Here is an 18,626-nt window from a genome sequence, read left to right as displayed (position 1 = left end):
TTAAATCTGCAATTCAGTAGTCTCATTAAAAGGATGGTTCAGGTCTTTTTGTGGGGTGGTATGGGGTACTTATTTATAGAATGTATGTTTCCCCAAGTTTGGAGAAGCAGGTTGGAGTCCAACATGTAAGCTAAGAAATCTACTGCTGTGGATGGACTTCAACAAAACTTATTTTAGCTGCCTAAAAAAGTCCCATCTAAAAAAAAAAATTAAAAAAAATATAACAAATAACAATTTGACAGGGTTCCCACAGACATGAAATTCCTGGAAAGTTGTGAAATTGGGGTAGGGATGTCTAACTTGCGAGTAAAGATAGGAAGTGGTAGCAGTGTGCTTATTTGCAAATGCCTTAGAAATGCATGTTGATAGTATTACCCATTTTAAACAGCTTGAAAAAAGCCATGGAATCGGAGTAAAACGTTATGGAAAACTTTTGAAAATTCAGTGCTAAAAATGTGTGGGAACCCTGGTTTGAGTGTACATTATATTGAGAGTATTTTTTATTACTTTACCTTAATATCAGACAGTGATTTCCAACAGGAAAACAAAGCTGTTGTACTGCTCTCTTCAAAGCAAGACTCCATTGAGAAAAACAGTAATTTTATCTTACTGAACACAGTGTCTTTAGTGAGCCAAAATAAGTGAGTTTGTGTTGTTGTGTGACTTTGGTGTTTAAAAGGGTTAGATTAAATTCACTGAAGTCACACAATAATACAGACTAACTAACTGATCAGCGCAGCAATAGACCAGCAGCTCTTGTGTTCATGTGCTAAAATTAATGTTTTTCTCAATGGACTTTTCAGGCCTTGACAAAAGCATAATTGGAAACTGAAGCTGTTAATGGCTTCCTCGTTGAAACGGGGTGTCTAATGGAAAGGTAAATCAGTGAAAATACTGTCAATATAGCGTACGACTTTTTATAGGTGGCTAAAATACATTTTGTTGCTGACCCCATCCGCAGCAGTAGACTGCTTAGCTTCTGTGTTGGACTCCTGTCTGCTTCTCCAAAATGAGGCGTGCTGACTGACATCTACAGTGTGTAATACACCGGGTATGTCTAAGTACCCCATGCAATCCCACCTCCAAAAATTTGATCTATTCCTTTAACTTAAAATAGATATGAGATTTAAATAGTGAATCATAGTTTATTACTGTGTGTGTTATAATTGTTGGACGCTCTTGCTCGGTTCACAAACGTTAAGCGCAGATATTAAGATTGCAAATGAAATTTCGTAAAAAGAAACTTACATTTATATGAGCATCTGCACAGAGAAAACGCACAGCAGTATGTAAGAGAAGTGGAGGGATGAATGGCTTGCGGGTGATGTGGAGAGGACAACAAAGTAATTATGGGACAACTAAGGATAGATCTAGAACTGGGCGAGGGAGCGAGGAGGAAAGGGAGACTGAGAGGAAGAAAAAGAACGGGGTGGGGGGGTGAAGTAACCTGCTGGAGTCCTCATCACGCCATGATAGTTAATTAGCCTCTGACTGTGGTGGTGAACATATTCTGTAACCATCTGGAGCAGGCGGGGGGGTGTCTACCTCTTTTAGACATATCTGCCTGTCTTTACTTCATCTGTCTATATTGTGTGTCATGTTTACTGTATAAGCAGGTCTATCTGTCAGTCAATCTGTGTGAGCGCCGTCTTCCAGCTGTCTACCATATTGACTAAGGACCCTGATAAATCCCTGTGGAATCCATATTCATAATAAGTACACATCCACAGATCCACTCACAAGACAGTGGAGCAGTCTTTTCCTCCAACTGCACTTTTCTCAACATCCACAAGGGGTCATGATTACATTAAAATGATTCTTGGGCAGGTTTTTTGTTTGGCAGTGTAATCACATTGTGTGGTTTTCATTTGTGATTCCTTTCATTTGTTGAACGTCCTCACTTAGATGTGTAGGCTACATGTGCAGTTGTGTGAGAGGCATTAGCCCAGGATTTGGGGGCTGAGAATTTTGAATGAAACTATTCTATGAACATGAAAAGTCTCCAGGTGAAATAATCCAAAAAACTGCAAATTTAAAGTTGTGAAATTCACATTAATGTCATGAACTCACTGTGCTTCTTCAGCAAACTACTATTCATTATTGAGGCTAACTGCTAACAAAAAAGCCCTCTGCCAAGGTGAACCCACTATTAAGGGAGAGAACAGGGGAAATTGTTCACACACACGTCACCTGTGGGACTGGATTCTGCAAAAAAGTGACAAATAAAGGAAATTAGATTAGTACATATACATATACCAGCAATAGCTGCTTCATCTCAACCATTCATAGTAACATGAGTTAATCGACTGATCTGTACACGCCGTTATGAGACATATGTAAGTGTAAAAAACTAAATTTGATTCTTAGCAATAATAAAAACCAAACAGTCAAACTGTATCAGCCAGCAATTTACTTTCACATCAGGGACTGTCACCATATTTTGCTTTATTTATTATTTTTTTTGCAAACAGGCGGAAAGTAGTTGATATTGTTAGCTTTTAACGAACTTCAGTGTTTTGCATTATATTTTAAAGGTTGTCAAAATGTTTGTTTTGTCATTCAGTTGCTGCTTTTGTAATTTATTTTGATTGTCTGGATCAACAATTTAGACATTGTTGTAGTTTTAGAGTTTTGTGACTGCAATATAAATAAGTAAAAGAATGTCATATTTTGTTTGTAGTTTACATCACTGTAATATGACTATTTGAGCTACCATAATGCAGGGTCATTATATAACTATATAATGACCCTCTCCAGAGCTACAAATCATTTTCTTTAGCCTTACTGAGTAACTGTAACTGGGTGATTTGGGCAAAATGTATGACCGTCCCTTAATCATGAATAACTATTTTTCATAATTTCTGGCTAATGATAAAATGTGTAGTTTTAATAATGATCCATTTTTGGGCTTTAGGTTTATGGGGGTATTTAAAATACCCTAAATACAAATACAGCCATTTGAATTAAACTCCCTGCCCATTAAGACAAATCAGAACAAATCAAAACTCCCTCCATAGTGTTTAAAAAAGTATCTGTGCCTTCCCCTGCACCACCCCTTCACCTAAATCAATAGCGAACAGTCCCTTCCAAGTAGTCTAATTTGTTTTAATACAGTATATTAGCCTATCTAGGGCTGCTGTGTCAACAACGTCAGCCCGGCAGGTAGGGAGGCAACAAGTAAAACATCAAACCAGTTATTAATCCTTTGAAACCTGGGTAAATTGGTATGATTTCTTCCAAAAACATGGAGAGAAGGCAATGAGTTACATTTCTCAAAAATTAGCAAAAAAAAAGACCTGAAAATAAGCAAAATATGAAAAAAAAACCAAACAAAAATGACCTAGAAAATATGCTGATAAAATGTATTTATTCTATACATTTTGCAATATTCGTTTGCTGCAAAATAATTTAAAATTTAAAATTATTATAATCATAAATGTAGTGTTAGGGGAATTTACCTATTTATCACAAATATATATTTTAAAATAATCTTACACTTTTTTTTTTTAACTAACCTTTTGGTCATTTTATTGTCACCTTTTCCCAATTTCTTGTAAATTTTGGAACCATTCTTATTCAGATGGTCATTGCCTCCCCCGCCGATATTTTCGAAAGAAATCAAACTAATTTGCTTTGGTTTATAAGGGTCAAATAGCTTGTGAAAGACATCTGAATGTAGCACAAAAATATTTCAAAGGGTTAATCAGGCACCTCCTCAATCATCAATACTCATCTAAATACCGGACTCATTTTCCCACAATGCCTCACTCTGGAGTGCACGTGTCAACGCTGCCAGCAAACCGGACTGAACGTCACATTCCTGCATTCCCTTTTTCCTCAGTCCGGGACGGCGGAGTTTAAGCTACCACCAGATAGCTAATCCTCTCTCCCACATTTCTTCTTGACAAATCACACCCATGACACGGCGGATTTGATCTCAGGAGGTGATCCCGGGTTCACCAGGAGTCAGAATCTCTTTTCGGGTGAGGATTTGTTTTTATTATAAACCGGTGAAGGAGTCTGTCGGTTGGAAAGCTATAACCGTGGTAACCAGATAACAGTTTGATAAGATGCGCTGGATTTGTCGCTTTGTGTGACCTCGTTATGGTTTGGCCCTAACTTGGCGGACCTGTTGATTTAGCACAGTTGACTGAATGGGGGTTTAAAGTCGTAATGTGTGGCCTGTTGTTTACTGTTGTACTTACCAGCTAGCTAACGTTAGCCCCGGCTGGTTAGCTGCAAAGCTTGCGTCACCATTGTTACCGGTGATACGCGGGCGGACACGCCAGGGTGTGGAGGAGCCTCCAGATGTGGCTTTGTTACTTTAACAGCGACATTATGGTGCAGTCATTTTTTAACGTCCTGTCAAAATAAAAAGCTCTTTGCTAACGGATACATACACTGCTAGCATCTCAGACAGCATGGGCGTGGTTACATAGTAGTGCAAAATATGGAAAACTGTAGCCAGTGTAATGATGGGATTGTCATGGTCAGTTTTTAAGGTCACCTTTGCAATTAGTTTTCTTTCAGTAACGTTTTACTTGCAGAACAGGGATATCCATTCAAATGTTAGATGTCAGTGTGCCGTAGAGAGGAGCTGAGCATGCTGCAGATTAGCAGTCTGTCTCAGCTGTTGACTCTAACAACAAAGAGTGGACCACAGCAGCCGCTATGGCAGGACAGAGGGAAATCACATATACTTTTAACTCTTGTGGAAAGTAGGATCTGTTATGTCTTCTGAAAGCTGGAGCACATACCATTAGTGGTATAGGTTGTTAGTTTGCATGATCTTTAATTAAGCACCAGATGGGACAAGCTGAGCCATGTTGTGCTAGTATCATCTCTTCAAAAATCAATATAATTTTATATACAGGGTTCCCATGGTCATGAAATTCCAGCAAAAAATATGAAAGTAGACAAACTGTTTTCCAGGCCTGGAAATGGTTTAGAATCATCAGGATGTTTTGGAAACGTTGTTAATATAACTTGTTTTGGCTATGTTCAAAAAAAAATTCCAAAACATGTCTAACATTACCCAACAAACTTTGCTCAAATACTAATTTAAAATCTAGTGCTGTGCTGCATTACAGTTAAGAGTCACTAGTAATAATGTTATTGAATATCACAATAACAATATTACCTGTGATTTATAAACATATATTAAAGTGTATTGAGTTTTCTTCTGTTTAAAGTGTACTGCTAAAACATAACAAATTGCACATTGGTTTCAAACAATGAAAATATTTCCAGTCATTCTTGTATTAAAAAAATTAAACATAGAACTAAACTAAACTATAATAAAAATAGGTATCTTTAGACTTTAAAAGGGTGTAATTTTCTACTGATGTTCTCCTACAACTAACTAAAAAAATGCACATTTAATAATGTATGGCTCTCAAATGACAAATATGCAATTTTGTTCTATAATGCCTGTCTTAGCACACTGGAGTAAGAGTATTGTTTCCTATAATTGCTATATAGGTTGACCTATTTTAAACTACTTAAATAAAGTCATGGCAATGGGGTAAAATATTATGAAAAACTTCCGGAAAAGTTTTGAAAATTCATTCGTAAAGATGTGTAGGAACCCTGTATGTATCATCACTCACATGCTGTAAGTTAACAAACTTTCCAAACTCTATCCTATAGGACTCCTCACTGCTGTTTTTAAGTTCGGCTTCCTCGTAACATTCCTTAGATGCCGGCTGTTTGGAGACTGATTGGATCAGAGTGACTTTAGGAGAGGTAAAGGAATGTCTGCGTGCTACCACAAGTGTGTGACCCTCCTGACTTCTATGCGACACATTTTAATGCAGCTAAGTGTGGCCCAATTTGCATAATTTATCTTACACAGACATCGTTTTCAATTGGTAAGTGAACTGATAATCAGATTTATCCGATCGCACTGTACAGAAAGTGTGCGCCATTGACTGAAGGATATCTTCACAGTGTTTGATCTTTGCGCACGATGCCTGCATCACTGTGGAGCATCAGCTCGAGGCGTATCAGTCTGCCTAGTTGTAAGTCCGGTTCAGCCAGTGCCTTTATTCATCGTAAAGAGATATTTAACTTGGCTCAGTGCCTGTCATCTTAAGTTTACTCAGACTGATCAACTCATTTGAAAACTTTTAATTCTTTTAACCCTTTGTGAACATGGTACACTCAAACATGTGGATAATATTGAAAATATTAATTAGGAATTAAATATAAGTAGATAGAATGTCATTTTAGCTCTATTTTGAAATTAAATGGACCCAGGCGTATTTGTTCAAAGTTATTTCCAATATGGAGGCTGATATATTTGTAACTTAACAGAGAACCAATGCTTGAGTGTGTGCCGGAAATTTTAGGGTATGTAAAGATGTGCATGTTTGGATATAATTATGTAGGAAACTACAAAATGTGTCCATCTGGTGACACAGCTAAATAGTAATAAACATACATTATCCAGAATCTTTTGTAACATGTTTCAAACACAGACTAAAAACACGTGGTGCATTATATTAACCATCAGTTATCAACCCTGCTGATGTTGCATAGTTCATACATGTTGTGGCATGATTTATTGCTACAGTGTGGACATATTTGGCACACACATTAAGATGATCTGGGTCTCATTCAAATTCACAGTTTGTTGATATTTAGCTGAAATATTTCATTTTTACCCAACTTTTTAATGGCGTGTACAGATCGATCCACACACACAAAACCTTATGATAGTTTTTTCTTGTGGACTGAACTGCTTAATCACCTCATGGCAGAGGTGGCACATGGATTTCACATGAAATTGAAGTAGCATTTTACAGAGGGTCCTCTCACATCGATGTGATCAAATCACTGTAATCTCCGGCTGTGGTTGATCAATAGTTGGGCCCTTATCATCCAGCCTTTCATTTTTTAAGGATTTGACCTGACCACATCAAAGCAACAGTTAAATTTGCACCTGGTAGTTAGCCATTGAGGAATAAAGACAATGATTGCATTTTCCCAGAATTAGAAAAAAGGAGTGTTGCTGATGTTTAAACTTGGCCTGAAATACCGCTGCATTAAGACGGTCTAAGCAGAGTCGGTGCAGTGTCATCACTCCAGTGATCTGCAGTCCCAGCAGCACATACAACTACTGCACTGATTTAGTGAGTGATCGAGGCAGTGAACTCTGGCCTCAGAGGTCAAACAGTGTTAGAAAAAGAAATAATGAGCCAAAAGTAACACTGACAAATAATGATGCTGATGATGTAAGTAGCAGCATGCCAATGTTACCTTTATGCCTCATGTTAAAGCAAAAGCTAAGAAATGGGATAGTCTTTAGTGCTGATGACCTGCCGACCATTTTCTAATTCACAATGATAATAAACAGATTCACACTGGGTTTTTATTTGTACTTTTAATTGTAATAATAATTTATAATTGATCAGTCGACCTGATCTCAGCTGATCAGATCGATTGATGAGAGGAGTAGCTGCTACAAAGGTGAAGTAAAGACTTTTAGACACATCGCGATCAATGGTGAAGTTTTACTCTAGTAAAAAAAAAAAAAAAAGTTTTTACGTTTTACTTTCACTGCGTCTGGTGTTCTACTGCTCCATCTATACCTTCTACTCATTCCAACGCGAAATGTGAACGTGAGTACAGATTGCAATCTCGGTAAATATTGCACCTATTTGTCACTGCCCTCCCAAACATTCTGACACTCAAATGGCATTTTTTCAGACAGACAAATCAGGAGAAAATGAACTTTGATCGAGACGTGTCTTTGTTTTTGCAACATACTCTGGAAATTGGCAACAACTGGTGTTGGCTGACATCAGAAATTAAGCTACCAGATAAAAACAAGTGTCATTCAATTTGTCAGTCAAGAAACATTCAATTTGTACTGTATGAAGTGTTGTATTGTTTTGAATCATATTTCATCCATCCACACAAAGTTTACTACACTTCCAAATAAGGTGGGGGTATGTGGGGCAGAGATGACCACGCCCACTAGCAGTCCGGAAGTGAATATTATTTTATTAAACCTTTGGCACAGCTTGTAATGAGGTATCTTCTGTTATAGAATATCATAGTCTGCACTTCAAGAGTGTGGTGCAATGAATAACCAAACAGTAGGCTATATATTTTCTAAAAGTGCTCCTAACGATGGTCCAGCTCCAAAAATAGAAAATCCAAAGTGGCTGCAGATGTTTTAATCGTGTTCGGTTGCTACAAATAAATGAACATGTGAGAATCCCTGTAAGGTGCCCGAGTGCATTTTAAAAAGCATCAAAATAGAGCTTGTTTATTAAAAAAAAAAAAAAAAAAGTACCAGGGGAGGGTCCCTTGGACCCCTGATAGAGGTCTAAGCTAATAATTTACATATTAATTACACATTTTAATTTATTTATTTCTTTGATTCCCCCTGGCCTCCTGTCATTTTGCAAAAGTGCCCCCCCCGAGCAAAGCAAGTTGAGTATTTCTGCTTTAGAGCTTGTGACGCACACCCAGGTAGACGCATGCAGTGCTGCTGAAGGATGTGGAGGAGGAGCGCACGCAGCTGCATGTTATGGAGAGAGTGGGAGTAGCCTGCAGTTAACTGGAACACCCTGACTCAGCCTGCGCCGCACAGATCTAGCCTCATTTCAGTGGGAACTGCTGCTCATTAGGTTGCCTGAAGTGTATGGATGAGTGAGTGGGAAAAGAGACAATGAAGAGCAAAAGATCAGGTCAGCAAGTTCATGATTGATGAGGACATACAGTAAAAGAGAGACATCAGGTGGTAGCTTCAAGCTGAGAGCAGAAGGCCTTTAGCGTATTGCAGAAATGTTGTGTTGTTCTAGAAAATTACAAAGCCTCTATTTTTTTTGAAACAAGCAATTTCAGGACTATTGTCATACTTTGTATGGCTGACCTTTTTGCTCTCAGAGTTTCCTGTTTTGTCATCATCTCGTGTGTTTAACCCCCAACCAATAATGGCCGCAGCTCTGTCGCCGACAAACCTTTGTTGCCTCTCTTTTTCGCTTTTGTTGCCGTTCAGCTTGGAGGCCTCAGAACTTCTACCTACACTCCATACATGCTGTGAAGCCTAACTTGTTTGCCAGGACTCTGTATTTGTGTGTGTGGATCCGGACAGAATAGCATTGTGGGACTACAGTCCCACAGTACTGCACATGCCCAGTGCTCTCCCATTAGGTCACAACAGGGGCATTGAAGGACAATACAGCTATTGTTATAAGTGTACACACACACACATACCCTTGGACCCCCGCTGTGGCATGTGCACGCTGTCTTCCACTGGTCAGTTTCTCTAGATTCAGGTCATTCAGCTCAAACTGTATGAGTAACACATTTACTCACAGTAAATAGTTACAGTGAACGGGAGGCAAGAACTACAACAGACTCCTTTTCAAGTTGGTGCAGTTTTTTTTACATTTAAAAACGCAACTCAATCCTTGTTCCCCCAACTTTCTGCTGTTCCCTGTTGGCTACTCCTGCTCTTTGACTCAAAGAGATTTTGTGTGTTTTGCATGTATCTCAGTGACACCTTGTATGCATACTGCTTGAGTTGCTACATGCCTTTAACATGCAGCATTTGGTTGAAAACTGTATTTCATTTCCCTGATTGACTGCTGATATTGCGGATGATGAGAAGCTTTCAGTATCCTGCCGCATCAGTTCCACAGTACAATGACGCTCCGGATGCCTGTAAACTTTTTGCAGGAGTAGGCTCAGGGTCATTTAAGGATATTTTTACTGATTGATACTGACTACATACAATCTCATATTTCTAAAGAATTGCAAGTGAGTGCAGCAAGATGTTGGATAAGCAATTTGAAAGCTTTGTGCTAAAAACATTTCTAAGAAACATGTTGTAGATGCATCACCTGCGTTGCTGAATTTTAGAAATAGAAATAGTAAATAATTGGTTCATACTACAGATAACGAGAGGGAACCAAATCTTATACAAAATCTCACACTGGCTTTACTCTCTCCGCTTATAATCTGCAAAATACTAAAGGCATCATATAAACCAAGATTCAAATGTCTTATTAGTCACTTGCTTTTATATGGGGTGAAATTCAGGGTATTATACTCTTGAGGCTGCGCTAAAAGGGCTGGTGTCATAAGTGAGTCAGTGCCATATAAAACTATTAACAGCAACTTAACTTTGCATCTGTAGTCACACACCAGCTGAAAAAAAATCTCCTGTGCCAAAAGCCAACTTTCATGCATCCAAAAGAGCACATAGTGTATATAAACATCTTGCTCTTTACAAATGATCACAATTGTGCAGCAAAATCTGTTTGTTACATTGTTTAACCTCTCAAAAACAGATTACTCTAAATTATGTTTACTCCAAGTGTGAGTTTGTAAAGGCAGCCGGTCAGTAGTAGACCTTATTAGGCGAATTAGCAGCTCTCGCTCCATGGGGTGAGAACATTGACTTGGACTCCCACTGGGGAGACTGGGTCTCATGCCCTGCTCTGTTTGGGTTGTGTGGATTATGGTTCTTACTGTTTGGCTGTTGTGTAACCATATCAAAGGCTGCAAATCACTGGTGGCTCCCAGCTTGTTTTACTTTGTTAATGACACATTATATGTTGTTTTACAGCCAGTTTGGTTTGTAAGGAGACTTTTACTGTAGTGGTATCATGTCTTTGGATCTGACATGTATAATGGTTTAGTTTGTTCGCTTTATGTTGCAGTTTCATGCAGAAATGACTTTTTTTTATTATAGCTTTGAAACTTTACTAGAAGAGAAATAGGGAAGCATCCTCAACACAGAAAGTTAATAATGAGTAAATCCACTAAAAGTACTGCATAATGTTTAACAGTGCTCTAACACTGATGATAAATATTCAACAGCCCTCATACAGTGGGCGCGGGAATGTGTGAACTTACCACATAGCCGTGCCATCTGAGCTCAACTTAGTTTAGCTTCAGAAGATAACTACATTATTTGAAAGCTGTTATCCCCTTTGTATGCACATTACAGACTGTGTGTAAAACTGCATTAACATGAAAATGAATAGCCAATTTATGATGTGGTTTTTGGGCTATCCCATTTATGTGTTTGAGCATGTAAACACCATATTACGTTCATGAGAAGCCCCAAATATGCCAGCTGGAGTGTTCGGAAAGAAACTGTGGCGTATACACCTAATATGAATAACCTGATTTCTCTATGCTCATGTAAACACCATATCCTGAATATCCCGTCTGTGTAGTCACAGTCAAACATTTGGAGCAGGGAGGGATATTGCACAGTGTATCATGATCACATTTGTTTTATTTTGCAAGTAATCAATCTGCTCTCTGCTGTTTGGTGATTTATCCTATCATGAAGTACGGATGGTGTAGATTGGCATTCACCTCAGCCTCTCAAACAAAGAAACAGTGTGCTGTCCAGTGCCACGCTGTGTCTGTCTGGCCAGTTCCGTATCAGTCTGGACGGTGTTGAGCTTCAAGCACAGTCTTCGGCTTGGTCATCGTGTAGGACATGCTGTTTTGCATTTTGCAGTTTTGATATTTCTCTGCAGGCCTGTGAAAGGAATCCCAGCACCTAGTCGACTCAATAACCTACTCTGTGTTATCTATGCCTGGTTTTCAGACCTCTGAATCACTGCTCACATCTCTGAATTGTACAGCGGCTCAAATCCACTGAGCTGCTGGTCTAATATAACTGTGTGCAATAAATCCTACCGCCACGAAGTTTGTGAATGTTCAGCAGGAGCTGTTATAGAGAGATGTTGACTCTAATTTATGGTCATTGTGGGTGCCACAGTTTTATCGCTGTTGAATTATACCGTGTTCACTGAAAACTACAGCCGTCAAAATATTGAGATGCCAGTTCTTCAGCTCCAGAACAACAATAAAGCTAAAAGTGTGGCAGGCAGTTCTTTGCTGGAACAGCTGGTAGACTTGAGGCAGGGAGAGCGAAAGGGTGGAGACAGGAAGGAGCAGGGGAGGAGTCGAAAATGCGGGACTGCAAGAAGTAGTTTAAGAAGGGGAAGGAGAGAAGGACGGACAGATAGGAAGAAAGGACGGCTCACCCTGTGATGATCCATGTTACTACAGGTGGGCTAATGCTTCGACCTACAGAAATAACCCACATTGATTTTTGCATCTCCTTTTTTTGGTCTGCACTCAATGATTTGCTTTAGACTTTGGTTGTCACTCACTCTTGACCTGCAGCATTTAGCCAATCAAATGTAAAAGCTGATCCACAGAAAACTAACTTTGGAGCTGCTTGATAGGTGATTCCTTGTTTTGGTAATATTTTAAGGATAAGTGCCCACAACTCACTTGTTCCAACTTCTTAGTTGTGAATATTTGATGTTTTTTATGTCAAAGGTCAAAGGCCAAACAATTAATTGATTTAAAAAGGTCACGGCCAATTTAGCATTGCACTTCTATAACATTTTCTAGCATGTGATAGGCAGCAACATCAAAATCGATTTAGCAGAAAACAGCGATGTCATCTTTCTCACACCACTTTCACATTTTTTGCACTTTTCAAAATCTGATGCCTTCATTACCCACAATGCAACTTGACTGCTGAATGTTGGGCCGGGGAGCCTGTTTAGACCTGATATGAACGTGCGTTGCACTGATTCCAATCACAAAGTGGACAGCTGAGACACTGTTCACACCTAAGTCTATCATGTGTCTCCAGCTGAACACTTGTGCTTAAATGTCATTACTGCCTGTGACACTTACCTTAGAAGGTCAAAGGGCCCAGTGCACCATTATCACGTCGGCACTCTTAGCAGCTAGTCATATTAGCAGTTTTGTTGGTACTACTGGAGATACTGCTTTCAGCATCTCCTTCAACAGGGCAAAAGAGAGGATGGTCATGCAACGTTTTGTCCACCTCATAAAATGGGCTAGTTATATAGAGCAGAGCCCCTTTTTACCAAAACAACCACCAGCATTGGTGACATAGTCCTTATCAGGGACGCATCAGGATGCATTAGCGTTTAAACTACAAAAAATGTGTCTGGAGCCTCATTTCCACTGCGCAAAAAAACCCACTAACACCGGCTAACATCTGGCTTTTTAATGAAACATACAATCGGCGCTCATACCCGGATCAAATGACTCTGCAGTGGTCATGGGTATTTGTTGCCTCCGGCTCTGATTAGGAACACAACACCCAAGTGAACATGCCACTTTCAGCTCCTTGGCCAGCGAGATGCAATGACGAGTCATCACTTATAATCGTCAGTCTCCCCCTAAGAGATATAAAGAGAAGTAACCACCGTCAAGTTTTCACAGACCTCTGTCCATGCTGCTTTCTACTGTTTCCATGACGTCACAGACACACCAAAACAAAACCCAACACGCACGCATGCGCGCGCGCGCACACACACACACACACACACACACACGCACACACACAAAAAAGGCACACCTGTCTGCTGCAGAGCGGTGTAAAAGCTCCGCTCTCCTGGCAATGGCAGAGCAGACCATAGCCTATTTTTAGTGGTTTCCTCATGTGTGAATAACCTGCGTGCACATGCTTTTTTTGGTGGGAAAGAGGTATTGGTTGTCATTTACACCTGTATGTAGTGCCATTCACTTGTCATTGGATCACTTAAGACTTGTTAAAGACAAGCAATGTTAATATCAGTCATAAACAGGCTAAGGGATATGGGTGTGTTATGCTAGTAGCCTCAAGCAGAGATGAGGAGCAGGCTACAGAGGTCTGTTTAACGCGTCTGTCTAACCCTGCACCATTCATTTTCTTACTTTTAGTCATTATACGCACCTCGCGCTGCCTCAAATTACATCACATAAAAGGCGTTATATAACCATTTTCCTTATGCTGTAGTATCCACCAAGACCTGTATACAAACCTTGATGTGTAGAATTGGAGCACTTCTCTTTTTTATTCGCGAAAATAATCACGTAACAAATGGATTCTAAAAATAAATTTAGGTACAACCATTACTCATTCTGTCTTTTAGTTTGGGCCTTTCGGGAAAGGCTGAGAGATCATTACAGCTGAGTTAAAATGCAAACTGTCTTCATGAATACTTGTGTTTTACCTCACCATGTGCCTGTGTCTTGTAATGTGAGAACCCATATCATTGCTTATCTTAAAGATTTTTGTATCGACAAAACTTGTGTTTGGTAAATGTGAGATGCCTTGCGATGCTATTTGAGCTGCTGATCTTGCAGAGTCAGTTTCTGTGTTTAGTCAAAGATCAGAGGAGCCACACGCCTGCTTCCTTTATGTTTGTTTTAGTCATGTGCTACTAATACAGTAGCCTTTTCCTGTATTGGTCGGATGAAATCCACAACCTCTGCCTCTCCCTTACACCCTAAAGGGATGATTGTGGTCTCACATGCGCATATTTGTATCACCTTAGAACATTATGATGTTATAATGTAAACAAGGCGAAATGTTCTCCACCGGTCGAACACTGATTGTTATCATTGTTAAGCTGAAAGATTAAAACCCATCGCTTGTAGCAAAGCAAATGTCACAACCACTTATTTAAATGCAGATTTGGAGTGATGTGTTATGAAACAACAGGATCGAGAGGACTTTGCGTCAGATCTATGATAAAGACACGGACACGGTGTTTACTTTGGATATTGATGATGATGTTATTTGGGGTGACTGTATGCATGCACAGGCCTTTTGATTTGCTACTCCTACTTGCACCATGAGCAAATGAACTGGAACAGGGCAGATGCTAGAATAAATAGAAAAGATAGATACCAAGTCAAAAAGACAGAGAACTAGATGAGAGTTATATTAATGGACGGATCAATAGCTGTTGGCAGCAGCTTGCCCTGAGGCAGTAATTCTATACTACATGTCAAGGACAAGTGTAGGATGTCTGACTGAGCTCCAACCACTACCAATATGCATCAAACCTTGTGTTGTAAACTTCCAGACTACTATCACTGAATGCTTCTCCATTCATTTAAACTGTGTTGTAATCAATGAAGCTCTGCTATAGTTGAGAAGTATGAACTGAGATGAGAAATCAAGGCCATGAAGAGTCTTGACGATGCTCCAACAACCTCACTTAAGTGAATTGGGGTGTACAAAATATAAATAATGCAAAATAGTATAACTCCACCACTGAATGCAGCCTCGGAAATAAGCGCACAGGTGAATCAACACCTCAGGAAGTCAGATAAATAAATAATTAAATTCAGTGTAATAATCAGGCTGGACGAACTGGAGATTGGCCTGACCTAAATGACTGGGTGAGAGTCTGTTTTTGAGCCGAGCACGTGTTGGTGTTGTGACATAAATGGTCTGATTTTGGGGTGACAGGAATAGGACACAAAACTGGGACAGTAGTTCAATTTGAAGTTGCCTTATGCTCTCAAATCATCACGAACACTGAAATGCATTTTAAATGTGTGTGTGTATGTATTTCAAAGTCTGGCATATCTATCTAAACTTTAACACGAAGACGAAGCTTGTGCAAACTGTTATGTTTATGTGTGTGATCATACATGTACACTATGTGCAAATGCTTATAAAGTAGCCAGTGATGGTGATGACATGTTGTGTTTGTTGTCCTGAGGGAAAAAAAAATCCTCAAGGCAGCTGTAGCCTTTAAGCTGCAAATCATCATGCTAATCAAAGCCCTGCTGTCAATGGGTGTATTGATTATACTATTGACATGTATGGATTATAACAATGACACTACAGAGGGTCGGATTAGGTCATGTTGACCCTGCTTCATGGCGTGCAGAGATTAGCGGTGTGTATAAAGTAAAGCAGTGGGGTAGTGATGAATAGGGAGACTCACTGTCCTTGAGCGGAGACGGGTTCATGATCAGGTCTCTTGCTCAACAGGGGTGCTGTCCTGTAACTGACCCTGAGATTTGATCTTCCAATGGGGCATTACCCCCCTCTTAATACTTGTCAGTACTAACTCAGGAGTTGTAAATATGCTTTCTACGGTCATTGGTTCTCGTAAAGGAGTGAATCTTAAAAATAGAATTATCTGTTTTTGTTCTGTTGAAATAGTTCTCAGTCTTTACTCTAGGTTGTTGTTTAATAAAAGACTTAACAGTGCAGCAATAGGTGTGTTTAGATGACACAGACATTGAAGATATCACACTCTTCTCTACCATGGCACCAGATAGCTCTGCAGCTAAAAACCAAAACAAAGGGTTTAAACTTTGTGTGGCTGCCTTGTTGGCTGCAAATGCACAGGGCTCCCAGCGAGTCCCCAGGGCTCAGCAGATACCATTCTGCGTGCTCCAGGGCCATAAATCCTCTTTGCATGGCTGGTGATCAAGCCATGATGTAAAGGAGCTTAGTAGCAATAGACAGCCAGGCAGGAAGCCGCTTGCCTGTTGGCCACCGATCAGGTGATCAAACACAAACACTGACAGGAGAGAGAGAGAGAGAGACGGCAGGGAAGAGGTGGAAAAACAAAGAGGGGAATGGACATGGAGAGGTGCATGAGTGGTGACACCAGAGGGAGTTGGCTGCAGGGGCAGTGTTGCTTTTAGTGACTTTGGAGGCAAGCAGTGGATACAGAGTATGTTTGACAGAAGTGAGGTTATGTGACTTCTTTGAGTGTTTGGAAGTGACCAAGGTGAGAGAAATGCCTGTTATTGCTGGTATAACTGTTGATAATTGCCATTATTGGATCTATTTGTCTCAAAAATATTGTGAAAAAATATTCCTGTTATTATTTTCCACGGGCCAATGAGATGTTTTCAAATTATTTGTTCAAGAGTCTGAAACCCAAAGACATTCAGTTAAAAGTCATATATTACAAGCAAAAGTATAAAGTCATCACATTTCCGAAGCTTGAACTGGAGAATGGTATTTTTGAATTAAAATTTTTAACCAATTTTTAAAATAGTTGCCGGTGAATTGAGAAATGAGCGATCAACCAGTTGTTTCAGTTCTAGTGGTACTGTACTCAACAGGTTATTGACGGTCATATCATGGAGGTGTCAATATAAACACTGTCTTCTAGTCACAGGCTATGAATGTGCTAACATGGAAGCTCCTTGTCATGTTGAAATTTAGCCTGACTCCTTTCTCTCTCTTCCTCCCTGCACAGGTCACTTTCCTCCTTCCCTCCCCCTCCTCCCCTTCCACCCATCACAGCACCGGTTGTCATGGAGAACTCTTCGGTGGCGTCTGCGTCGTCTGAAGCTGGGAGCACGCGCTCACAGGAGATAGAGGAGCTGGAGCGCTTCATCGACAGCTACGTGCTGGAGTACCAAGTGCAAGGGCTTCTGGGGGACAAGGCAGATGGGGACTTGGACTTGGACAATGGTGGCAAGGTGCCACAGGTCAGAGCCTCATTATTTCTATGGATAAAATCTACTTTGTACCTTGTATGAAACGCTCTCAGTGGTCCCATATGTGTTAGCAGCAGCGGTTATGTTTGGTGGTGTCTCTGGTCTCTGTCTTTTAAACATGCTGACAGGTTACAGCCTGCATCAGAGCAGCTGCCTTTATTGTTGTGATGTATATGTGTGATGTGCGTAAACCCAGACAAATGTGGAGTGTTAAACTTACTGTGTACTTTACTTTACATTGTGTTAATTTTTATTCATACATGTAAACAAACCCCTCTTAATAAGTAATAACAGCACCTTCTTCCCCCTTTCTCTCCTCCAGTGGACAGATGACTGTAACAACAAGAAAGACGGCAGCTGGACGTCTTCCCGGGGTAGAGGCTCAATCAAACCAGTAAGTGCGTGTGTTAGTGTGTGCAGTTTACGTTAAAGGAATAGGATGCAGGATGCTGGAGTTGTTGGCTACTGTTTTTAAACACAATATTCAACTACGCCCCTCCTCCCCTTCACTGCAGCAAGCACACTGCATGCTACTGTTGTAGCAACGTTAACTACCGGCACCTGTTTTGCCTCGATATATTTGCGTTTTTAGGGGCTGTGTCCTCGATTTTCAGATATTCCTCTTGGATGTGTGCTGCTCACAGTCTGGCACCTGGTTGCTGCCTTTTTATAAAGCCCCAGCCTCACCTTTGCGCTTTTATTGACTATACATCACTGCCCAAAGGTTGAGCCCATAAAAATCCTGAATACAGCAAAAAAAGAAGAAAAAGGAAAATACAGATGGGGGGCAGAGCCTCTGCAGATAAATGCACTGCCACACACTCTAGTGGGTTATAAGACATGATTGTGAGGGATTACTTTTATATGAGTCTATACAATGTTTTCTGAACAATCCTGCATAGTGTATCTTCAATTGATGAACTGACTCATCACTCGCAGTCTAATTATACATTGCATATATACAGTATTCTAAAAAAGGGCTGTGCTGGCAAAAAAGGGTTTTGGTAAAATGTGTCATGCCATCCACTGCAGGGGCCATAATAAACAGAAAGACTGAACCTGTCTGACACTATCCTAAAAAGCAATCTGAGGTCAAATACAGTCTATATGGTCTTCATTATAGATCAATGTCTGCACAATAGCAGAATAACAGAAGTGACTGATAGGGATTTAATTTAAACTTAAAGCTGCATCACATTCATTAGTGAGCATATGTTTGACATGCAGATGATGAAAAAAAATCTTTTGTGTGTTTCGGAACAGATCATAATTGAGACTATGCTGGATTTGCTGCTGTGTGTACAAACATTACATCTCCTGTCCTCAGCCATTCGTCACAAATCTTAAGTGTT

The 18,626-nt window shown here is 40.0% G+C and overlaps 1 protein-coding gene across 5 annotated transcripts in view; it reads left to right on the top strand.

Moving 5' to 3' along the window:
- The first annotated feature begins 3,809 nt into the window (after positions 1-3,809).
- ctif (CBP80/20-dependent translation initiation factor) overlaps positions 3,810-18,626 on the top strand; it is a 59,664-nt gene continuing 44,847 nt past the window's right edge. For 4 of the 5 annotated variants that reach the window (XM_042508949.1, XM_042508951.1, XM_042508950.1 and 1 more), the window contains exons 1-3: positions 3,810-3,983; positions 17,031-17,265; positions 17,597-17,668. In XM_042508949.1, coding sequence (XP_042364883.1) covers positions 17,089-17,265; positions 17,597-17,668 — 249 coding nt within the window. In that variant the 5' untranslated portion in view covers positions 3,810-3,983; positions 17,031-17,088. Of the gene's footprint in view, positions 3,984-5,649; positions 5,746-17,030; positions 17,266-17,596; positions 17,669-18,626 lie in introns of all 5 variants that reach the window. The other variant, XM_042508948.1, reaches the window with a different exon arrangement.

The sequence above is a fragment of the Plectropomus leopardus genome, chromosome 20 (genome assembly GCF_008729295.1).
Source record: "Plectropomus leopardus isolate mb chromosome 20, YSFRI_Pleo_2.0, whole genome shotgun sequence".
Taxonomy (NCBI): domain Eukaryota; kingdom Metazoa; phylum Chordata; class Actinopteri; order Perciformes; family Serranidae; genus Plectropomus; species Plectropomus leopardus.
This window is presented reverse-complemented; position numbering and strand designations above follow the sequence as displayed.